This window comes from Haliotis rufescens, unplaced genomic scaffold (genome assembly GCF_023055435.1).
Source record: "Haliotis rufescens isolate VD_foot unplaced genomic scaffold, xgHalRufe1.0.p SCAF_15, whole genome shotgun sequence".
Taxonomy (NCBI): Eukaryota; Metazoa; Mollusca; class Gastropoda; order Lepetellida; family Haliotidae; genus Haliotis; species Haliotis rufescens.
In genome coordinates this window covers 11,579,348-11,606,276 of record NW_025963835.1, presented here as the reverse complement: position 1 = coordinate 11,606,276, position 26,929 = coordinate 11,579,348, and the positions used below count along the sequence as shown (strand labels likewise).

At 43.8% G+C, this 26,929-nt stretch overlaps 1 protein-coding gene across 1 annotated transcript in view; it reads left to right on the top strand.

Moving 5' to 3' along the window:
* Positions 1-26,929, top strand: part of LOC124110432 (E3 ubiquitin-protein ligase CHFR-like) — a 42,921-nt gene that overhangs the window by 11,948 nt on the left and 4,044 nt on the right. Inside the window, exons 6-20 of the mRNA XM_048396133.1 lie at positions 864-1,028; positions 1,615-1,792; positions 2,049-2,124; positions 3,007-3,085; positions 9,170-9,234; positions 10,765-10,856; positions 13,661-13,726; positions 16,372-16,454; positions 16,850-16,954; positions 17,847-18,026; positions 19,340-19,423; positions 19,967-20,037; positions 20,699-20,786; positions 21,310-21,426; positions 23,084-23,159. Of these exons, the coding sequence (XP_048252090.1) occupies positions 864-1,028; positions 1,615-1,792; positions 2,049-2,124; positions 3,007-3,085; positions 9,170-9,234; positions 10,765-10,856; positions 13,661-13,726; positions 16,372-16,454; positions 16,850-16,954; positions 17,847-18,026; positions 19,340-19,423; positions 19,967-20,037; positions 20,699-20,786; positions 21,310-21,426; positions 23,084-23,159 (1,525 nt within the window). The remainder of the gene's footprint in view (positions 1-863; positions 1,029-1,614; positions 1,793-2,048; positions 2,125-3,006; positions 3,086-9,169; positions 9,235-10,764; positions 10,857-13,660; positions 13,727-16,371; positions 16,455-16,849; positions 16,955-17,846; positions 18,027-19,339; positions 19,424-19,966; positions 20,038-20,698; positions 20,787-21,309; positions 21,427-23,083; positions 23,160-26,929) is intronic.

The window sequence follows — 26,929 nt, the reverse complement described above, 5'->3', positions numbered from 1 at the left end:
ACCAGCCCAATCCTGATGCCACTCTAGTGGGTGAGTCTATTGTACCACCACCAGCCCTATCCTGATGCCACTCTAGTGGGTGAGTCTATTGTACCACCACCAGCCCAATCCTCATGCCACTCCAGTGGGTGAGTCTAGTGTACCACCACAAGCCCAATCCTGATGCCGCTCTAGTGGGTGAGTCTATTGTACCACCACCAGCCCAATCCTGATGCCACTCTAGTGGGTGAGTCTATTGTACCACCACCAGCCCAATCCTGATGCCACTCTAGTGGGTGAGTCTATTGTACCACCACCAGCCCAATCCTGATGCCACTCTAGTGGGTGAGTCTATTGTACCACCACAATCCCAATCCTGATGCCACTCTAGTGGGTGAGTCTATTGTACCACCACCAGCCCAATCCTGATGCCGCTCTAGTGGGTGAGTCTATTGTACCACCACCAGCCCAATCCTGATGCCACTCTAGTTGGTGAGTCTATTGTACCACCACAATCCCAATCCTGATGCCACTCGAGTGGGTGAGTCTATTGTACCACCACCAGCCCACTACTCTAAAAGGTGAGCCCATTTCTTCTCTAGTGGGTGGGACTATTCTTGCTCTATCCCAATTGCGTAGATCGATGCCTGTGATATCAATCACTTGATTGTCTGGTCCAGACTCGATTATTTACAGATTGCCGTCATATAGCTGGAATATTGCTGAGTGCAGCATCAAACAACAAACAAATCTTATACCACCAGCAGCCCTATCATGGGGAGGAACAGAGCTTGTATTATTAGCAAGTGTAGGCAAGTTATTTTTGTCTATTATTTTAAATATATCATACAAGAGATGTTAGTTCTAATTATTTTATCGTATAGATGATGAGTTAAATATGGCGGACTCACCCGAGTCCAAGAAGAGACCACACCCATCAGATGAGACCACTGCTGAACCAACTCTGAAGAAACACAAGTCCGGAGACCCCCCAACTGCCAACACCACTCCTCCAGCAACTCCTGCTCTTGACAAGGACCAAGGTGAAGGTCAGTTGAAACAATAATCATATCATGACCTTGTAGACAACAATTTTGAGGGAACTCCTTGTTACAATTGTAAGACATCAATGATCAATGTGGAATGATGTATGATAACTGCCTGTCAGGAGAACCTGGAGAGAAATCAACTGAAAATGACAACATGAACTCATTTTTGGGTTGCTTTAATAGAAGCAAATCTTTGTCATTGTTTGTTGTGTCATCCATTGGAAACCACTGGCCATTAAAGCTGTAACATTCCTTCAACAGGTTCGAAGGCCTCCACAATATCCATATTGTACAACCTATTTATGAATACACAATGCCGTTTAGAAAGTGGTCAAATGTTACAAATGATATATTTGGGATAACACTTTCTTAGTAAAGTACAGATGCTCATACTTTTTGGGGTTGAGTCCCGTCCGGGATTTACACTTGTCAGAGGGGTACACAGAGTACGTGATCTAGACTACTAGTTTGTCTAGTCTTGATATTCCAAGGCTGCCAGCATACATCTGGAACAATGTTGAGGGAAGCATTAAACAACAAGCCAGTCCAAGAGCCCGGTGTCAAAGCTCTGTATCTGTACTTCTAGACAAGAAGATTGAAGAGACAGCAGTAAAAGATGGAGAGAAGGAGAAAGGGAAGAGTGAAGGGAAAGCAGCTGCTGAGGAGAAGAGTAAAGCAGAGAAAGATGCACCAGATGAGGCAGATGCAATGGGCGAGACTCTGGTGTGCATCATCTGTCAGGAAATCCTGCATGACTGCATCAGGTTCGTAATACACGTAATGCCACCAAAACGGTGTCAAGATGTTGAAATGGCTGTCAACATGCCTTGGTGGTGTGAATTGAATTGAATGGTGTGAACTGATTTTGATGAAGGAGATTAAGAGTGCTTCCAGTAGTGTTGATTCCAAACCAGACAGTCATGACAGCGGATACAGTGACACTTGAAATTGCTGTTAAAAGGATTTTTGCTAAGGGAGGAAATTTTGCACTAGAAGTATGTGCGTTGTGTTTTGTTGCAGCCTCCAGCCATGCATGCACTCCTTCTGTTCGGGATGCTACTCTGAGTGGATGGACAGATCCAACGAATGTCCTTCTGTAAGTAAACACTGGTTGGTGTTTCAAGTGCAGAGTTACTTGGGTCATTGAGCTATCATAACTCCCATACTGTTGGTTGGTTGGTTGGTTGGTTGGTTGGTTGGTTGGTTGGTTGGTTGGTTGGTTGGTTGGTTGGTTGGTTGGTTGGTTGGTTGGTTGGTTGGTTGGTTGGTAAACACCTCACTACATGACAGCAGGTCCCATACTTTAACAAAGACATAGACTTAGGACTTTGCACAAACGGTACAGTACGCATGGGATCCTGTGAAGTATTTTGCCCTGGAGTTCCACGTTGCAGTAGGTAGACCTCATAGGGGGACTCCAGGTTCACTGGCTACAACCTCATTAAGACCAGATCTTGTACTTCATAGGAGGTTGGGGGAACTTTCCAATCAGCCAATGACCATCTTAGCTTTTGAATTGTCAGCTTGAACAAAGCATCTAGAGCAGCAGATCAAGTTTCTATATGTTGAGAATAAACGTAAATGGGTAGTTCCAGATGGAGAATGGTCTGCTGTGTTGTGGATACTCCAGAAAGGTAACAATTTAGGGTAAAGGTCTGGACCCTGTTCCCAAAAGCGATCTTAGCGCTAAGTCGATCATAATTCGCATTCTTTAACGAAGACCTGTGACAATCGTAGTGTTAAGTCGATCCTAACTCCTTTTCATTACCATAGACCTACCACAATCCTACCACTAAGATCCCTTTGTGGAACGGAGTCTTGTTACCCATTTAGCTACTGTTGCCTTAATATGATTCCACATCTTGGTGAAAACCTATCTTGTCCAAGAGGAGTCCAGATTGGTACCTTCATTTATGATTGTTAGGTAGCTAGTAAAGCTTTTGAATAATGAGTTTGGTAATCATGCTTTTCACTTCAGTGTCGGTTAAAAGTCGATCGTATCAACAAGAATCACATCGTCAACAACTTGGTGGAGGCCTATTTGAAAGAACACCCAGGTACAGTCACACCATTGGAAGTATTTCAAGCAAAGTGTGTTTTTAAACGCCCACTAGTTTGTTTTGGCAGGTAATTGAGACTTGTTGAGCCCTGGCATTGAAGTTACATTTTCATACAAATTAGGTTTTTTCTGAGTAATTTTATGTCTCTAGCTCTTTGTGCCATGAAGATAAGTGTTGTTGTTTTTCTGCCAGAAGGTCTTTTATTAGCAAAGTTAGAAAATCACATAAGATGATGCACTAAAGGGCAGTCCCAACAAGGCGATGAATTGATTTCCTTTACTACCCCTTGGATTTTGGTCTTAAAACATGGCCTCTACTGCCTGATATACCATACTTTAATTGATCGTGAGAGGCAAAATAAAGCTGATGCATCTCAATGACAGCAAGGAACCAGTCTGTAGGTAAACAGGTGCAGCTCACAGGAAGGAACAGGTTGTTTATAGTGGAGGAAATTGTGTACACTGATCAGTCTACAATGTACAGATATGTGTGCGTTAGTTCATCATAGTTCCATGGTTAAAGTGTTTGGATGTTCAATTGAGAATTGACTTCAGTAGTGTTTTGCGTTCATAAAAGGCTGTGTAAATACATAAAGTGTGCGACCCTTGAGGATCTGGTTAGAATACTTGGTCTTCAGCAACCCATGACTATGCTTGTCGTAAGAAGCGAGTAACAGGATCAGATGGTCAGGCTTGCTGACTTGGTTTATCCATGTCATCGTATCCCAAATGCGTGGATCGATGCTCATGATGTCATTCACTCGAATGTCTGGTCCAGAATCAATTGTTTACAGACTGTCGTCATATAGCTGGAATATTGCTGAGTGCGGCTTTAAACAACAAACAACAAAATGTGCACACCGTTTTTTATGTTAATACCTCCATGAACATTAAATAATATCGAAGTCAATTCTGATAAATGAAGAAGTCAACAATATTAACTTCACAGAATAGTTATTTTATCATTAAGATAAACACTTTAGACAACAGCGTAATCAGTGACTTCAATCAGTGCAATAATGCAACAGAAACCCCACTCACTCTATTATAAGCCAGTTAGGAAACAGTAGTCCGCTGGAATAACGATACCAACACAACACGTCACTGCTGACCACTCACAGACCAACACAACACGTCACTGCTGACCACTCACAGACCAACACAACACGTCACTACTGACCACTCACAGACCAACACAACACATCACAGCTGACCACTCACAGACCAACACAACACATCACTGCTGACCACTCACAGACTAACACAACACATCACTGCTGACCACTCACAGACTAACACAACACATCACTGCTGACTACTCACAGACTAACACAACACGTCACAGCTGACCACTCACAGACCAACACAACACGTCACTACTGACCACTCACAGACTAACACAACACATCACTGCTGACCACTCACAGACTAACACAACACGTCACTGCTGACTACTCACAGACCAACACAACACATCACTACTGACCACTCACAGACCAAGACAACACGTCACTGCTGACCACTCACAGACCAACACAACACATCACAGCTGACCACTCACAGACCAACACAACACGTCACTGCTGACCACTCACAGACTAACACAACACGTCACTGCTGACCACTCACAGACCAACACAACACATCACAGCTGACCACTCACAGACCAACACAACACGTCACTGCTGACCACTCACAGACTAACACAACACGTCACAGCTGACCACTCACAGACTAACACAACACGTCACTGCTGACCACTCACAGACCAACACAACACGTCACTGCTGACCACTCGCAGACCAACACAACACATCACTGCTGACCACTCACAGACTAACACAACACATCACTGCTGACCACTCACAGACTAACACAACACATCACTGCTGACTACTCACAGACTAACACAACACGTCACAGCTGACCACTCACAGACCAACACAACACGTCACTACTGACCACTCACAGACTAACACAACACATCACTGCTGACCACTCACAGACTAACACAACACGTCACTGCTGACTACTCACAGACTAACACAACACGTCACAGCTGACCACTCACAGACCAACACAACACGTCACTGCTGACCACTCACAGACCAACACAACACGTCACTGCTGACCACTCACAGACTAACACAACACGTCACTGCTGACCACTCACAGGCTAACACAACACGTTACTGCTGACCACTCACAGACCAACACAACACGTCACTGCTGACCACTCACAGGCTAACACAACACGTCACTGCTGACCACTCACAGACTAACACAACACGTCACTGCTGACCACTCACAGACCAACACAACACGTCACTGCTGACCACTCACAGACTAACACAACACATCACTGCTGACCACTCACAGACCAACACAACACGTCACTGCTGACCACTCACAGACTAACACAACACATCACAGCTGACCACTCACAGACTAACACAACACGTCACTGCTGACCACTCACAGACTAACACAACACATCGCAGCTGACCACTCACAGACTAACATGACACATCACTGCTGACCACTCACAGACTAACACAACACATCACAGCTGACCACTCACAGACTAACACAACACATCACAGCTGACCACTCACAGACTAACACAACACATCACAGCTGACCACTCACAGACTAACACAACACATCACTGCTGACCACTCACAGACTAACACAACACATCACTGCTGACCACTCACAGACTAACACAACACATCACAGCTGACCACTCACAGACCAACACAACACGTTACTGCTGACCACTCACAGACCAACACAACACATTACTGCTGACCACTCACAGACCAACACAACACGTTACTGCTGACCACTCACAGACTAACACAACACGTCACTGCTGACCACTCACAGACTAACACAAAACATCACAGCTGACCACTCACAGACTAACACAACACATCACAGCTGACCACTCACAGACTAACACAACACACCACAGCTGACCACTCACAGACTAACACAACACGTTACTGCTGACCACTCACAGACCAACACAACACGTTACTGCTGACCACTCACAGACTAACACAACACGTCACTGCTGACCACTCACAGACTAACACAAAACATCACAGCTGACCACTCACAGACTAACACAACACATCACAGCTGACCACTCACAGACTAACACAACACACCACAGCTGACCACTCACAGACTAACACAACACATCACTGCTGACCACTCACAGACTAACACAACACATCACACCTGACCACTCACAGACTAACACAACACGTCACAGCTGACTACTCACAGACTAACACAACACATTACAGCTGACCACTCACAGACTAACACAACACACCACAGCTGACCACTCACAGACTAACACAACACATCACTGCTGACCACTCACAGACTAACACAACACATCACACCTGACCACTCACAGACTAACACAACACGTCACAGCTGACCACTCAGAGACTAACACAACACGTCACTGCTGACCACTCACAGACTAACACAACACATCACAGCTGACCACTCACAGACTAACACAACACATCACTTACCACTCACAGACTAACACAACACATCACAGCTGACCACTCACAGACTAACACAACACGTCACTGCTGACCACTCACAGACCAACACAACACATCACTGCTGACCACTCACAGACTAACACAACACATCACTGCTGACCACTCACAGACTAACACAACACATCACTGCTGACTACTCACAGACTAACACAACACGTCACAGCTGACCACTCACAGACCAACACAACACGTCACTGCTGACCACTCACAGGCTAACACAACACGTCACTGCTGACCACTCACAGACTAACACAACACGTCACAGCTGACCACTCACAGACTAACACAACACGTCACTGCTGACCACTCACAGACTAACACAACACATCACAGCTGACCACTCACAGACTAACACAACACGTCACTGCTGACCACTCACAGACTAACATGACACATCACTGCTGACCACTCACAGACTAACACAACACATCACAGCTGACCACTCACAGACTAACACAACACATCACAGCTGACCACTCACAGACTAACACAACACATTACAGCTGACCACTCACAGACTAACACAATACGTCACAGCTGACCACTCACAGACTAACACAACACATCACAGCTGACCACTCACAGACTAACACAACACATCACAGCTGACCACTCACAGACTAACACAACACATCACAGCTGACCACTCACAGACTAACACAACACGTCACTGCTGACCACTCACAGACCAACACAACACATCACTGCTGACCACTCACAGACTAACACAACACATCACTGCTGACCACTCACAGACTAACACAACACATCACTGCTGACTACTCACAGACTAACACAACACGTCACAGCTGACCACTCACAGACCAACACAACACGTCACTGCTGACAACTCACAGGCTAACACAACACGTCACTGCTGACCACTCACAGACTAACACAACACGTCACTGCTGACCACTCACAGGCTAACACAACACGTTACTGCTGACCACTCACAGACCAACACAACACGTCACTGCTGACCACTCACAGGCTAACACAACACGTCACTGCTGACCACTCACAGACTAACACAACATGTCACTGCTGACCACTCACAGACCAACACAACACGTCACTGCTGACCACTCACAGACTAACACAACACGTCACAGCTGACCACTCACAGACTAACACAACACGTCACTGCTGACCACTCACAGACTAACATGACACATCACAGCTGACCACTCACAGACTAACATGACACATCACTGCTGACCACTCACAGACTAACACAACACATCACTGCTGACCACTCACAGACTAACACAACACATCACAGCTGACCACTCACAGACTAACACAACACATCACTGCTGACCACTCACAGACTAACACAACACATCACAGCTGACCACTCACAGACTAACACAACACATCACTGCTGACCACTCACAGACTAACACAACACGTCACTGCTGACCACTCACAGACCAACACAACACATCACTGCTGACCACTCACAGACTAACACAACACATCACTGCTGACCACTCACAGACTAACACAACACATCACAGCTGACCACTCACAGACTAACACAACACATCACTGCTGACCACTCACAGACTAACACAACACATCACTGCTGACCTCTCACAGACCAACACAACACGTCACTGCTGACCACTCACAGACCAACACAACACGTCACTGCTGACCACTCACAGACTAACACAACACGTCACTGCTGACCACTCACAGGCTAACACAACACGTTACTGCTGACCACTCACAGACCAACACAACACGTCACTGCTGACCACTCACAGACTAACACAACACATTACAGCTGACCACTCACAGACTAACATAATACATCACAGCTGACCACTCACAGACTAACACAACACATCACAGCTGACCACTCACAGACTAACACAACACATCACAGCTGACCACTCACAGACTAACATAATACATCACAGCTGACCACTCACAGACTAACACAACACATCACAGCTGACCACTCACAGACTAACACAACACATCACAGCTGACCACTCACAGACTAACATGACACAGCACAGACTAATATAAGACATCACAGACATCACAGCTGTTTAGGTTTTATCTTAACCTGCCAATACATCCTTCCTTCAGAATGGGCGGTGGGGTAGCCTAGTGGCTAACGTGTTTACTTACAATTGTCACGTCGATTGGCCCAGTCTGATTCCTCACTAGGTTATTGGGGGAAGCACAATTTTTGGGTCCTCTGCAGGCGTATGGTAAACCATTCTCACTAACAAACTGCTTCAGAGAGTGAGTGAGTATGGTTTTACGCTTCTTTTAGCATTATTCCAGCAATATCATGGCAGGAGACATCAGAAATTGGCTTCACACATTGTACCCATGTGGGGAATCAAACCCTAGGCTTTGCCATGACGAGTGAACGCTTTAACCACTAAGCTACCCCTCACCCCTACCTACTGCTTCAGGACAGTCAGAACATCATTGGCAAGAAACCATTTAATTTATTATTTCAGATCGTAAACGCCCTGAAGAAGACATCAAGGAACTTGATGCTAAGAACAAGATCACCAGAGACATGGTAAGTTGGTGTGACGCCTCTATGTTGCTCGGAATACTGTGCAGATGGTGTATATGAAACTATTCATTGAGCCTGATGGGTTTTTATACCAAACTCTTGAAATAGGAATTTGTATGTACAACAGATTTTATGATGAGGCTCAAATGACCACATGACCAATAAACTCAGGGGGGAAGAAGACAAGATACCTACCATCGGTTTCAAGATTCTGACAGAGCATGAAAGCCAAGATCTTGGGACCCTAACCAGCCTCGGATAACAAGACGCAGACATCAAATGGGAGAAATATCCAATTTATGTTTCTGATATTCATAAGTCATTTCAACTACACATAATCCAACGTATCTGACAAACAAATGATAGATTTGGTGTGGTCTCTCCCTGATCTGTAGTAGGTGTAGGAGTGGGAAGCACTTGTACATCATGTGCTGGTCCTATTATGACATGGGTTCTATTCACTTGTGACATTTGTGTCCTTGTGTTTGAATTACTTCAAGGCTGCCAGAACGTCTATGATGTGCTGATGTATGGCAACTTGGCCAAATGAGGTGCTTCATCACTTGGATGTTTTAGGTTCTACATTCAAACAATTTCATTTTTAATGAACAAGATATCTGCATAAATAAGTTTGATCACATGGCAAAAGCAAATCCTGCCATGTACTGCAACCATTTGTGAATCAGCTTACAAGAGAGAGCTCCCTGTTAGAATAGGACTCCCACTGACTGTATGAGAGGACTTGGTGGATTGGGAGGCCAGGCTCAGTGACAGTCAACAAGCAACAGAGAGAGATGCGATCATCTCATGAGAATCATTTAGACCATCGCCCACCACCTACCCTTACTGTATTTTGATAAACAGGTCCTTTAAGTTTGTTTGTAACGGTTAAACAGAACTGTGGGTCTTTGTTGGGTTTTTTGTATGTTTATTTTGTAACAATGCACCGAGCAATGTTCAAGCTAGCTGACCCGTGAAGATCCGGGGTAGAATAGGTCTTCAGCTACCCATACTTGCCGTAAAAGGTGACTATGCTTGTCTTAAGAGGCGACTAAGGGGGGATCGGGTGGTCAGGCTCCCTGACTTGGTTGATGCATGTCATCGTTTCCCAATTGCGTGGATCGATGCTCATGGTGTCAATCACTGGATTGTCTGGTCCAGGCTCGATTATTTATAAACCGCCGTCATATAGCTGGAATATTGCTGAGTGCTACGTTAAACAACAACAAACAAACAAATCAAGCTAGCTGAGGGTGGCGTGGTATAATCTTGTCTTGACCATACACATCAGTGATTGATATTATGCTGCTCACTAAGTCTGACCATCTGATCCATCAAGTTACCCCTTATTACTAGCATAGGTTGGTGGGGACCATTTCTCACCCAATTCTCCTCACAAGGACCAAGAGCTTGGTCAAAACTGTAACCATGAGGGTAAGGGAACTTCTATTAAACACCAGCTGTCCTATCAGACCTGTTGTATGATGTTACGAAGGTTTTATTAACAGCAGACATTCCATGGCTCCATTGCAGTTATACCCCAAAAACAAGCGTCCGAGGGAAGAGGATGAGTCCAGTGAATACTCCGATGAGGATGAGTACGACCCAAGCCCTGCAGTGGTCACGTAAGTTCCTCCTCTCACCCAGCCCCCCATAGTGGTCACATAAATCCCCCCTACAACCCAGCCCCCAACAGTGGTCATGTAAGTCACCCCCACCCACCCAGCCCCCAACAGTGGTCATGTAGGTCCACCCACCCACCCAGCCCCCAACAGTGGTCATGTAAGTCCCCCCGCCCACCCAGCCCCCAACAGTGGTCATGTAAGTCACCCCCACCCACCCAGCCCCCAACAGTGGTCATGTAGGTCCACCCACCCACCCAGCCCCCAACAGTGGTCATGTAAGTCACCCCCACCCACCCAGCCCCCAACAGTGGTCATGTAGGTCCACCCACCCACCCAGCCCCCAACAGTGGTCATGTAAGTCCCCCCGCCCACCCAGCCCCCAACAGTGGTCATGTAAGTCCCCCCGCCCACCCAGCCCCCAACAGTGGTCATGTAAGTCCCCCCACCCATCCAGCCCCCAACAGTGGTCATGTAAGTCACCCCCACCCACCCAGCCCCCAACAGTGGTCATGTAGGTCCACCCACCCACCCAGCCCCCAACAGTGGTCATGTAAGTCCCCCCGCCCACCCAGCCCCCAACAGTGGTCATGTAAGTCCCCCCACCCATCCAGCCCCCAACAGTGGTCATGTAAGTCACCCCCACCCACCCAGCCCCCAACAGTGGTCATGTATGTCACCCCCACCCACCCAGCCCCCAACAGTGGTCATGTAAGTCACCCCCACCCACCCAGCCCCCAACAGTGGTCATGTAAGTCACCCCCACCCGACCAGCCCACAACAGTGGTCATGTAAGTCCCCCCGCCCACCCAGCCCCCAACAGTGGTCATGTATGTCACCCCCACCCACCCAACCCCCAACAGTGGTCATGTAAGTCCCCCCCACCCACCCAGCCCCCAACAGTGGTCATGTAAGTCACCCCCACCCACCCAGCCCCCAACAGTGGTCATGTATGTCACCCCCGCCCACCCAGCCCCCAACAGTGGTCATGTAAGTCCCCCCACCCACCCAGCCCCCAACAGTGGTCATGTATGTCACCCCCACCCACCCAACCCCCAAAAGTGGTCATGAAAGTCCACCCCCCACCCTCCCCCCAATGGTCATGTAAGAACCCCCAACCCCCACAGTGTTCACATTTGTGCCCCAGTGTTCACATTTGTGCCACAGTGTTCACATCAGTGCCCCACGGCGTTCACATTTCTGCCCCAGTGTTCACATTACTGCCCCAGTGTTCACATCAGCACCACTGTGTTCACATCAGTGCCCCACAGTGTTCACATCAGTACCACACAGTGTTCATATCAGTGCCCCACAGTGTTCACATCAGTGCCCCACGGTGTTCACATTACTGCCCCAGTGTTCACATTACTGCCCAAGTGTTCACATCAGTACCACAGTGTTCACATCAGTGCCCCACAGTGTTCACATCAGTGCCCCACAGTGTTCACATCAGTACCACACAGTGTCCACATCAGTGCCCCACAGTGTTCACATCCGTGCCCCACAGTGTTCACATCAGTACCACACAGTGTTCACATCAGTGCCCCACAGTGTTCACATCAGTACCACACAGTGTTCACATTAGTGCCCCACATTGTTCACATCAGTGCCCCACAGTGTTCACATCAGTACCACACAGTGTTCATATCAGTGCCCCACAGTGTTCACATCAGTGCCCCACGGTGTTCACATCAGTGCCCCACAGTGTTCACATCAGTACAACACAGTGTTCACATCAGTGCCCCACAGTGTTCACATCAGTGCCCCACAGTGTTCACATCAGTGCCCCACAGTGTTCACATCAGTACCACACAGTGTTCACATCAGTACCACACAGTGTTCACATCAGTGCCCCACAGTGTTCACATCAGTGCCTCACAGTGTTCACATCAGTGCCCCACAGTGTTCACACTAGTGCCCCACAGTGTTCACATCAGTGCCCCACAGTGTTCACATCAGTACCACACAGTGTTCACATCAGTGCCCCAGTGTTCACATCAGTGCCCCACAGTGTTCACATCAGTACCCCACAGTGTTCACATCAGTACCACACAGTGTTCACATCAGTGCCCCACAGTGATCACATCAGTACCACAGTGTTCACATCAGTGCCCCACAGTGTTCACATCAGTACCACACAGTGTTCACATTAGTGCCCCACATTGTTCACATCAGTGCCCCACAGTGTTCACATTAGTGCCCCAATTTTCACACTAGTGCCCCACAGTGTTCACATCAGTACCACAGAGTGTTCACATCAGTACCACACAGTGTTCACATCAGTACAACACAGTGTTCACATCAGTGCCCCACAGTGTTCACATCAGTGCCCCACAGTGTTCACATCAGTGCCCCACAGTGTTCACATCAGTGCCCCACGGTGTTCACATCAGTACCACAGTGTTCACATCAGTGCCCCACAGTGTTCACATCAGTACCACACAGTGTTCACATCAGTACCACAGTGTTCACATCAGTGCCCCACCGTGTTCACATTAGTGCCTCACAGTGTTCACATTAGTGCCCCACAGTGTTCACATCAGTACCTCACAGTGTTCATGTACAGGCCTTAGTAATGTACGCAAAGTATACCAATTTTAAGGGATATTTGAGAGATTGCAAGATATTAATGTTACTTAGCATCTAATAAACTAAAACACACAATAATTTGGGAGTATAGTCCCTACATTGGCCCACTAAACTACTGACTTCAAATAATGACAGACCCTCTGCCATTTCTGCTGGCAACAGGCCGAAGGGCCAGCATATATGCCAATCTATCTGTGGATTCTATTTTATGTTTTCAGGCATGTTCCTGCACCTGTAGCGGGTGCTCTGTTTGGCTTAGGGAATCCATTCTTTGGGACAGCCAGGTACGTGAATTTATATACTTGACTGGTCCATACCGGTATGTATGTTTATATACTTGACTGATCCATACCAGTATGTATATTTATATACATTGACTGATCCATACCCGTATGTATATTTATATACTTGACTGATCCATACCGGTATGTATATTTATATACTTGACTGATCCATACCGGTATGTATATTTATATACTTGACTGATCCATACCGGTATGTATATTTATATACTTGACTGATCCATACAGGTATGTATGTTTATATACTTGACTGATCCATACCGGTATGTATATTTATATACATGACTGATCCATACCTGTATGTATATTTATATACATGACTGATCCATACCGGTATGTATATTTATATACTTGACTGATCCATACCGGTATGTATATTTATATACATGACTGATCCATACCTGTATGTATATTTATATACTTGACTGATCCATACCGGTATGTATATTTATATACTTGACTGATCCATACCGGTATGTATATTTATATACTTGACTGATCCATACCTGTGTGTATATTTATATACTTGACTGATCCATACCTGTATGTATATTTATATACTTGACTGATCCATACCAGTATGTATATTTATATACTTGACTGATCCATACCGGTATGTATATTTATATGCTTGACTGATCCATACTGGTATGTATATTTATATACTTGACTGATCCATACTGGTATGTATATTTATATACTTGACTGATCCATACAGGTATGTATATTTATATACTTGACTGATCCATACAGGTATGTATATTTATATACTTGACTGATCCATACCGGTATGTATATTTATATACATGACTGATCCATACTGGTATGTATATTTATATACTTGACTGATCCATACTGGTATGTATATTTATATACTTGACTGATCCATACCGGTATGTATATTTATATACTTGACTGATCCATACTGGTATGTATATTTATATACTTGACTGATCCATACCGGTATGTATATTTATATACTTGACTGATCCATACCGGTATGTATATTTATATACTTGACTGATCCATACCGGTATGTATATTTATATACTTGACTGATCCATACTGGTATGTATATTTATATACTTGACTGATCCATACCTGTATGTATATTTATATACTTGACTGATCCATACCTGTATGTATATTTATATACTTGACTGATCCATACCGGTATGTATATTTATATACTTGACTGATCCATACTGGTATGTATATTTATATACTTGACTGATCCATACCGGTATGTATATTTATATACATGACTGATCCATACCGGTATGTATATTTATATACTTGACTGATCCATACCGTAAGCCATTGACATCAGGAGACACCAGCAGCCATGAACGGTGACCAGGGAACCTGTCTGCCTAGTGCTTTGATCTTTGTCGGTGCTAATTACCTATCTGGCTTCAATTTGCCCTTTGCTATGACATCCTTGAACTACCTGAAATATTGTTGAAAATGGTTTACACTGTTTCTAGCAGTGATGATGATGATGACATGGATGATGACATGGATGATGATGATGATGATGATGATGACATTGATGATGATGACATGGATGATGATGATGATGATTATGATGATGATGATGATGATGACATGGATGATGATGATGATGATGATGATGACATGGATGATGATGATGATGATGACATGGATGATGATGATGATGATGATGACATGGATGATGATGATGATGATGACATTGATGATGATGACATGGATGATGACATGGATGATGACATGGATGATGATGATGATGATGATGATGACATGGATGTTGATGATGATGACATTGATGATGATGATGATGACATGGATGATGATGATGATTATGATGATGATGACATGGATGATGATGATGATGATGATGATGACATGGATGATGATGATGATGACATGGATGATGACATGGATGATGATGATGATGATGACATGGATGTTGATGATGATGACATTGATGATGACATGGATGATGATGATGATGATTATGATGATGATGACATGGATGATGATGATGATGATGATGACGATGACATGGATGATGATGATGATGACATGGATGATGATGATGATGATGATGATGATGACATGGATGATGATGATGATGACATTGATGATGATGATGATGATGATGATGACATTGATGATGATGATGATGATGATGATGACATGGATGATGATGACATGGATGATGATGATGATGATGATGATGATGATGATGACATGGATGATGATGATGATGATGATGATGATGATGACATGGATGATGATGATGATGACATTGATGATGACATGGATGATGATGAGGATGATTATGATGATGATGATGATGATGATGACATGGATGATGATGATGATGATGATGACGATGACATGGATGATGATGATGATGACATGGATGATGATGATGATGATGATGATGATGATGATGATGACATGGATGATGATGATGACATTGATGATGATGACATGGATGATGATGATGATGATGATGATGATGACATGGATGATGATGATGATGATGATGATGATGATGATGACATGGATGATGATGATAATGATGATGATGACATGGCTATTGAGGAGGAGGAGTTTGATGATGATGAATGTTTCAGACCACCAAAGACAGTGTGTCGACAGTGTGCCGAATTCAAAGATCCAGCTGGAGGCACAGGACTCTTTGGGGGAATTCAAACAGGTCAGATTCCACAAAGCATTCTTTGCACTAAGTTGATGGCAACTCCCACAGTTGAGCTTCTGCAGTTGTTACATACATATAGCACTAAGGACACTTTATGAATACTGGCCAAGATTTAAATATGTTTGTACAGAATTGTAAATACTCTGATTGTTAGATGCAGTTTGCTAGTCACTACCAGTGTACCAACAATTGGTAACTGAACATTTAGGCCTGATTCCATTGTTAGATGGCTTGTCACTGCTCATGTGTATTTTTCACTGTCATTGTGATTTTTAAATATGTCTTAATTTATTTAGCTTTCTTTGCTTGTTTAATCATAGTTTGTATCTAATTATTACAAAAACTGCTTGAATTCTCAATCTGAAATTAATATCCCTGGATGGAATTTGCAGCAGTTACTGCAGTCAAGAATCTTGTCACTGGGGCAGCAGAGGGCGCCACTGCAGAGGGAGACAACCCTGGCCCATCAGGGGCACCTGCTGCAGCAACTGATGGAGGTAGGTTCTGACAGCTAGGAACTACTTTGTCCTGTTTATGTCAGAGGTGGTCCATTTGGCCAGTACTCAGCTATTACAAGGTTCTAGAAAAGGCCTGAATTTGGCAGCTTGGTTTGGAAAGGACTTAACTTTCAATCCGCCATAAAGAGGTCTTCAATTTCAGTAACAGGCCTTCAAAAGGCCTTGCTTTGGGAAACTGTTCTTAACTCTGCTGTGAAATACATATTTTGCAATTGCTGGATGCATGATGACATCATCAAGCCAAGGATTATTCTATAACACTATCGATAAATAGCATTGCAACACAGGTGTGTCTACTTGATATGTTACAAGCCATTTGGGGTAGAGCTGGGACGAACTTGAACGGGTACCCACCACTCTTTATCCCGACCCTACCAGATACCCACTATAAGTCTCAAGACTTTGGTGTAAATTGTCCGATTGGGAATAGTTTGACCGTAGCCCTGGGAAAATGTATTTAGATACACATATAAAACGATCTGGTCATGCATACACTGAAGTTGACTTAAGTTTTAAATTTTTTTAAACCTATAAACGTTAGAAGGAATGGGTGCATTGTCAGAAAGAAAAGGGAACATTAGTGACTTGTAGTGTAACCATAGAGTTTTTTGATGTTTTTGATGTCATTAAACAATATATCACGTGACTAACCATGGGTCTGGGTAGTCCTGTGGGTACCCGGATCCTACTCAGTACCACCTGACCCTAGTACCCGAGTAACCCGTCCCAGCCCTAATTTGGGGTCAAATCATAACAGCCGCTGTGATATAGCTGGACCATTGCTGACTGTGGTGTTAAACAGATTTCACTCACACCCTCCCAATTTGGGATTTGTATATGAACCCTCCAATGAGATTTGTAACTTTCACAGCTGGACCATCAACAGGAGAGGATGGAGATAGAGCCGACCCTGATGTGAAGGTCATGCCGACGCCCCCGCAATTCACCTGTGCCATCAATCAGAACCACATCCTGTGTGCCTGCTGTATGCAGCCGATGCCGGACCGGCGTGTGCAGAGAGTTCACAATCCTGCCATCCCCGCACAACAGTGTATGTGATGTGACAATACTGTGTTTCATTCCGGGCCACGCCAGGTTTATGTCTCATTTTATGAATTTTAGCTCACCTGAACATCAGGGAATGTGGCCTTATGACAGAATACTAACCTATTCACCACTTACGTTTGATATCATTGAATGAAGGTTAGCTTCCACAACTTGTTTACCTTCGTATCAACGATTCCTTCCTTTGTTTACCAGGATTATTCCCTGACAGGTATTCATAGCGTGGAATAATGACTGAGGGCTGCTGGTGTTTTATTACTCACACAGGGTGTTAGGAATAGAACGCTAGTTACCGATTGTTAATTATTATTTTAATTATTCACAATGTCAAGATCAAAGATCGTAGCACCCATTCAACAATGTATGCAATGTTGTTATTTTTGTAGGATTAACAGAAATAGCAGAAACAGTATATGTGTAACAGCTAAGAATCACAAGATAAAAATATCAGCTAATGAAAACAGTTGTCACCGCTGCGCCAGTAGGTTTAGGCCACGCCCCAAATAGGTTTGTTTCGGAAGTCGATTATGGTGTGTGTGATTTCAACACTTTCACTTAGACATTTAAATGCTTTCCACGACCATCAAGAATTTTTCTCTTTCAGAAAATTTATAATTGTATCTAGGAAACTGATTTTCACAACAAAATCGCTGTCATTTGTTTTTTATTTACTTTCACTTTAAGATAACAATTTTTCAATAAATAGTACTGTTACAAGTCTTGAAGGTGAAAGACTGACGTTGCTTGTCTACAAGTGATTGACATTTAAAACATTTTCTTGAAATATTTCTAAATGTTATCTATTGTATCCTAAATGACAAAGCATCAGATGCATTGAATAGCTTACTTTGTATTTATCTCGCATACAATTGATTAATAAATATCTCCGAGGCAAGAGCGCCCACTAGCCCATTTATCTGATTGGATACTGCGTTTTCATCACAAGGGACACAACTCGTGATCTTCATGATGTAGCATACATCGAGCCAAAAAAGTGGCCTTTATATGGCAAGGGTAGAAACTAGACTTTGATATGCGCTAGTGGACTCGCTTGCCTCGGGAAGATGACATTCTAGATGCTGCCCTCTCAATGGCTGGTCCTTGTATGCAAATTATGCACGATCCAGATTCCCTAATAAGCTTTTCGTGAAGTTATATTCTCATTATTGCGACACAATCAGAAATAAATTTGAACAGATCTGTAGTTTATTTTATTGTTATAAGGCTGTCAGCGCAATTTATACAAAATGAATTAGGTGAGCTACATGGTCTTATGGCACTGTTGTAATTACTCTCCAGGTTCTATCTGTTACCGTGCCTACTGTCATGCCTACTGGGGCTGCCGCAACGCCAACTGTCTTGGGTGCCTTGGGAAGTTTAAAGGTAAATTTATCACTACTTTGGAAGTTGTTCTATATAAGTTTTACAGTGTATTGTATTTGAAATACATAGGTAGATAGAATGGCTTATGTGAAGATCCGGGGTAGTAGAATAGGTCTTCAGCAACCCATGCTTGCCATAAAAGGACACTACCGGTATGCTTGTCATAAGAGGCGACTAACAGAATTGGGTGGTCAGGCTCGCTGACTTGGTTCATGCATGTCATCGTATCCCAATTATGTGTTTCGATGCTCATGATATCAGTCACTGGAATGGCAGGTCCACTGGAATGTCAGGTCCAGACATGATTATTTGCAGACCGCCGTCATAAAGCTGGAATTTTGCTGAGTGCAGCGTTAAACAACAAACAATTATTAGAGGTGGCTTATTGGATCAGGCAGTCAGTCTTCGTGAATTGCGTGTTGTTCCTCGAAAAAGTGGGATATTGCTCATGATATCAGTGACTCACAAATTTATGAACTAAGTGATTACAACAACGAAGTTCACTTCTCCTGTTTCATATAAACTTTAGAATTGATTTGACAGATATGAACTTTGGGAAAAAGTGTCTGCCAAACCTCATCCTTGACAACACATCAGAGTCGACAATATTCAAGGTAGGATAAAGTTGGCCTTCTTGATAAAACACTTCTACATTAATATATGTAATTATTGCGCTGAGAGGTTGGTGGAAAACATCAGTGTGAAGTATGACAAGCCATGTAAGTAAAGGTAACTAGTTATTGTGTGAAGACTCACTAGCCTTTTAACTAATTATCACCTCCTATCATGGTATATCACTATACCTGTGATGATCCAGGGCAGAATAGGTCTTCAGCAACCCATGCTGGTCGTAAGAGGCGACTAACAGGATCAGGTGGTCAGGCTAACTGACTTGGTTGATGCATGTCATCAATCCCAGTTGCGTGGATCGATGCTCATGATGTCATTCACTGGATTGTCAAACAAACAAACAAAAACAAACTCTGGCACTATAAAACTGGCATTAGTCTGGACTAGTACAAGCACACAGGTATGCACACACATATGCATGCAAGCACGCACACACACACATCGCAATATAAATGTAATGATCTGGAATGTGATGTTAAACCCCATTTCACCTCACCTCACCTCACCTCACCTCACCTCACCTCACCTCACCTCACCTCACCTCACCTGTCATGTTCACTTTTACCTAAGTCGGATGAAAAGATTGTGTGGTTATTGAACCAGCTAGAAACCCATATTGGATTGTGTCTATGTTTGTTCCTACAGGACTACTTAGAAGCTAACAACATTTCAGTCCGAGATGTTTTAAAGGAAGGCTTAGCCAAGCTTGAGTCTGGACAGTACAAATGTTTCGGTAAGTTGAAAACACTGGGTGTGAATCGCTCTACACTGAAACCCCCTGAATCGGGACACTTTAGATCTTGGCAAACATACTCCCAGACTACTTGCATCTAATCAAGAGATTTGGGGGAGGGGAGGGGAGGGGGGATGAGATTTGACAGTAGAGAGAACTAAGAGCTGATTATGATCAGCATAAAATTGTACACACTGAATACTCCTACCATGCCTTCAAATTTCACTGGGGGTGGTCGGGTAGCCTAGTGGTGAAAGCGTTCGCTCGTCAGGCCGAAGACCCGGGTTCGATTCCCGACATGGGTACAATATCTGGTGTCCCCGCCGTGATATTGCTGGAATATTACTAAGAGCCACGTAAAACCAAACTCACACACTTACTCAAATTTCCCTGTATGCACAACTGGTATCAAAATGTATGATCTTATTAATTGCTGCAAGTTACACAAGGTATTTCATGACAAATGTTCACAGCTATGTTATGTATTTCTGGAAACATGGAAAAAATCTCTTATTGTTTTCAGATCAAATGAGGGGGGTTGTGGACGGAGAGACATATTTCTGCTACATGTGTGGACTGCGCAATTTCAAAGACCTAGCCTACCAATATCGGAAGGATATACCCAAGGAGAACCTGCCAGGTACGTGTTTAGCAGTAATCCATGTGACCACCACACACTTACATCAATCACTTTAAAACACGGAATTTCACTCCTCAATTCACTAAGATGAGTGTTTGTTTGTTTGTTTTTTTGTTGTTGTTTTTCTCTTTGTTTCTTTATTTATCGCTGCACTTAGCGATATTCCAGCTATATGACAGTGCTCTGTTGGTATACGATGACATGTGTAGTGACCATCAAATTTCCAAGTCCCGTGATCGGATTCGAACTACAGACCCTCTTACCTGAAGTCTGGGGGGCACGGGTGGCCCAGTTGTCTAAGGTCCCCATGATTCGCTGTGCAGAGTTGCGTCCCCTGGGAACACCAGAAACCTATGATTGTGGGTTCGATTCCCGGTTTGGCCCGATTATGTTTCTAGGTTTGTCAGCACCATACCCGTGCTCATGGGTTTCACCTAAGTGTAAACGTCTGAGACCTGCATCACTTCGGGCTTTCCTCCCACATTAAGCTGACACGCCGTGATATAACGTTAAAAGCGGCGTTAAACCCATCTTGTCCACATGACCAGAGCGTCATCCCATCAGTAAGCTGACATGGTAAGAGTTGTCATGTGTAGGATGACCCCATGCCCTGCTACATGCTACCCCGCCAACAGAAGACATGTCCCGGGCCACATAGTAGGAAGGGAGACTTACATTACTCAAATACGATGTATTCATGCTCCAAAACAAAATGGAAGCTTGCGATATGAGAAAATAAAGATGGGGTGATTTTTTACCATCATCCAGTTTTACTGTTTGTTGATTCTGCTGTCAACACAGCCAGGTCCAAAACTATATAGGTTGTAGCAGGATCACGAGGGGTGTATAGGGTTTAATGTGTCTCACACAAGGTTTAATGTGTCTCACACAAGATTTTGTACCACTCGCAACAAGGGACACATAAAACCCCATGTACCCTGAGCGATCCTGCTACAACAAATTTATCTTACCGACATGTTTTATATGACATTGTAAAAGAAATCGAACAAATTAAAACTGATAGAAAAAAGCTGTTTGATTCAGCTGAGGTTACCTTGTGCTATGTCACTTTACTTTCATTGACTCATAAATAGTGTGCAGCTTGAGACCCGTGAAGATTCCAGGGTAGAATAGATCTTCAGCAACCCATGCTTGCCGTTAAAGGCGACTATGCTTGTCGTAAAAGGCAACTAACAGGATCGGGTGGTCAGGCTCGTTTACTTGGTTGATGCATGTCATCGATCCCAATTGCGTGGATCGATGCTCATGATATTAATCACTGGATTGTCTGGTCCAGACTCGATTATTTACAGACCACCGTCATATAGCTGGAATATTGCTGAGTGCGGCGTTAAACAACAAACCAACCAATGTTGCTTTGAAGCGGGTTGTAAGGGATTTATTCTGCCTCTCAGAAATCCATGTGCCACCTGTCTTGTTCGTGGTGGGGTATAATGGATTTTGAGAAATTTTATTTCTCTCCAAGGCGGGATACATAGTATTTGATCAAGATCACGCAGACCAATCAGATCTCATCATTCTGACATGGAGGTATGATAATATTATTTATCAGCCTGATGTGGCTGGAATATTGTTGACAGATGCACCAGACAACATACACTGACTTGCTCATCATCAAAATACTTATCTATTTCAGAGGCAGTACAGAGACGATCCGATTGTTACTGGGGAAAGAACTGTCGAACACAGCGCAACAAGCCTCACCACGCAGCGTATGTATACATGAATGTAGTCCCTATCTCTGTACTTCACTATGATATACAAACTGCAATATCTAAGATGGAGGCCGGATGGCTTCAGATTAGGTTTATTAAATGAGTTACATGAGGCAGCCATGTTCTTGTCTAGAGGCCATCTTGATCATGACGTCATCATGACATCATCACTCTTTTAGTGACGTCATCAGTTCATGAGTACTATGATGACTGTTGATACTACATCTCCCTTTCGAAAGTCTTGAAGGAGATTAAATCCTTTAATTACTGTAAAAGAGTTCAGCACTTTAACGTTAGAGTCTCTAATAGTGAAAGCTGAACTTAGACCTTAAAAGCTGCATTATAAAGATAACAGCACAATATTCTAACCAAAGCTAACTTGAATGAATACTGAGTGTAAGTAGAAATTAACATTATCTCTGCAATCAGCATTTAAAGTCAAATCAAATTTCTAAACACATTTTCACACAAAGTGAATCTTCATAGAGTCACAGATCCAGTCTTTTTGGTTTCACTGACATCCTGCCAGATCTTGTCGTTGCAGTGTTAACTGGGTTGTTGACTTGAACACTGGTGTTGGCTGTTTCGCTGAATGGGTTTTCACATTTCCTCGAACAGTCTAACTTGACTGGCGTTCCACTATCTGCTGATGTTGGGATGAGATGCTTGCGATTTCTACACACAACTCTTCCCTCCGTTTCCACGTGATATGAACGGGGGGCTTCATCCTTGCTCTGAACTAAACCTTGTTTAGTTCCGTCAGCATCTTTCACGAACACATGATCACCTGGTTTGAGCGGTTGAAGATCTCGAGCTCGGTGTCTCACATCAAAAAGTTCTTTCTGTTTGACTCGCCGATGTTCGTCTTCCTCCCTGAATTTGTCAAAGTTAAGCTGCTTGGGCTTGAGCTGATTTGGGTGAGTAGGAACATTTGAACGGAGTTGTCTACCCATAAGGAGTTCTGCAGGACTGTGTCCACCAACAAGAGGTGTAGATCTGTAAGCAAGAAGACCTAGATAAACATCAGGTGACTTCTGGAGTAGATTTTTCACTGTGCGAACTGCACGCTCGGCCTCACCATTACTTTGTGGATAATGAGGACTACTTGTAAGATGAATGAATTCATACTCCAGGGAGAACGTTTTGAAGTTCTGGGATGAATACTGTGGACCATTGTCAGATACCACAAATTCTGGGATTCCATGACGCGCAAAGATTGATTTCAGTTGATTGATGACGCTTGCCGATGTTGTACTTGATAACTTGGCGACTTCGATGTATCTTGAAAAATAGTCAACAACAAGGACATATTGGTTGTTTCGAAAGTCAAATAAGTCTGTACCGACTTTCATCCATGGACGATCTGGAAGTTCCGAAGGAATAAGTGGTTCAGTTGAATTTGACCTTTCTTTGGCACACACTTTGCAGTTTTGTACTTTTCTCTCTAGCTGTACTGCAAGTCCAGGCCACCATACAGAATATCTCGCCAATGCTCTGCATTTAGTTATCCCCTGATGTCCTTCATGTAGGCGATCTAACACACTGGATCTCATTTCTTCAGGTATGACAATTCTCTGTCCATACATTAACAGTCCATCTATAGCTGTGAGATCACCTCGGTGAGTCCAATATTGTCTCGCCTGAGTCGGAAGTTTGTGCAATGAAGGCCATCCATCTGTGCAGTATTGAATAAGCAAGTGACAATCGTCATCTTGTAGTTGTTGTCGCTTTATCTCAAGTATCTTTTGTTGAGACGCTGGCAGGCCTGACATCACAGAATCTGCATAGAGGTTAACGTCATGTAGAAGTTGAGTTTCACTCTTGTTTCCTTCAGACTTGAGTGGAGTTCTTGAAAGCGCATCTGCAGAGTACATGTATTTCCCTGGAACATGTACAATGTGAAATTGATATGCCATCAAACGCATACGTAGACGTTGAATTCTGGGTGGAAGTTCTTCAAGATTCTTGGAGCTTAACAGCGGAATCAAAGGTTTGTGATCCGTCTGAATTGTGAACTGCAGTCCAATCAGAAAGTCTCTGAATCTCTCACAACCCCACGTAATACCAAGCGCTTCCTTCTCAATTTGAGCGTATCTCTGCTCTGTCACTGTTAGTGATCTAGATGCATATGCAACAGGTCTGAGTGAATTATCCATTTGCTTCTGCAGTAACACTGCTCCAAGCCCGAAAGATGAAGCATCTGTTGAAACTACAGTTGTTGCACTTGGGTTGCAGTGGGTCAACACTGGTGATGTACAGAGTTTCTGCTTTATTCGATCAAAGGAAGTTTGTTGAGGTTCATTCCAAACCCATATGTTGTCTTTCACTAAAAGATCTCTGAGTGGTTTGGTATCATCTGCAAGATTTGGAAGAAACTTTGCTAACTGGTTCACCATTCCTAAGAAACGTCGAACTTCCGTAACAGATGAAGGTTCCGCCATATCTTGTATAGCGTTGATTTTCGCCGGATCAGCTCGAACACCATGACTGTCGATGATGTGACCTAGGAATCTCACAGAGTTAGTTGAGAAGACGCATTTGTCATTGAGAGTGACTCCAGCTTCCTGTAGTCTCTGTAAGGTTGCTTCTAATCTTGTGTCGTGTTCTGCCTGTGTTGAACCGTAGATCAGTATGTCATCCATCTGACATAAAGTTCCTTCTAATCCTTCCAATATCTGACTCATCCTCTTCTGGAAATGTTCAGGTGCAGATGAAATCCCAAACGGAAGACGATTGAATCTAAACCTTCCAAACGGTGTTATGAAAGTGGTAAGAAGTGACGATTTCTTTGTTAGTTCGATTTGATGAAACCCAGAGTTGGCGTCCAATTTGGTGAAGTATTGAGCACCGCTCAGTTGGCTGATTGTTTGGTCTACAACTGGCATTGAATGATTTTCGCGACGAACTGATTCATTCAATTTGGTCAGATCAACACAAATTCTAACGGATCCTGAGGCTTTAGGTACAACAACAATACCTGCACACCAGTCCGTAGGTTCGTCAACACGTGAGATTACACCGCTTCTCTCCATGTTCTCGAGTTCTTTCTTCACCTTGGTGAGTAAAGGAAGTGGAACTCTTCTTGGAGTATTCAGAGAAAAAGGCTTTGCTCCCTCCTTAAGCTTAATGTTATAGGCACCATCCATCTTCCCAAGCCCAATGAACAACTTGGGAAACTTGGTTCTCCAATATTCATTTGGTGATACTCTGTCTTCAATGTTGTGTACCCGCTGAATGAGATTCAAGTCTTTAATTGCAGGTTTACCTATGAGAGGGGAAGCTAGACCTCTTACAACGTACACATCTTGTTTTGATGAACAATCTGTTGATTTCAGGGTTGCTGTGAATTTACCAAGCAATTTCAAAACTGATTTCCCAGCTCCATATAAGATCCTGTTAGATTTCTTGAGGGGTGGAGAATTCATCTCTTTGTAGACAGAATCTGGAATAACAGTTACATCGGCTCCAGTGTCTATTTTGAAAACAACACCTCGCTTGTCGACTAGCAAGTCAATATACCAGGGGTCATCACTGAAACTACTGTGAGGTGAGACATCCTCTACAGATCCAAGAAATGCATAATCACAGTCATTTTCCTCTGTCAGCCCTTCAACATTACTCACTGCATACCGCTTCTTACTTGTTTGTGAGGTATTTGCAGGCTGGTTTCGGCACATAACATCCCAATGTCCCTTTTTCTGACATTTTCTGCAGGTTGAAGATACAGCTGGACAATCTACCTTCCTGTGTTGAGATTTGCCACATCT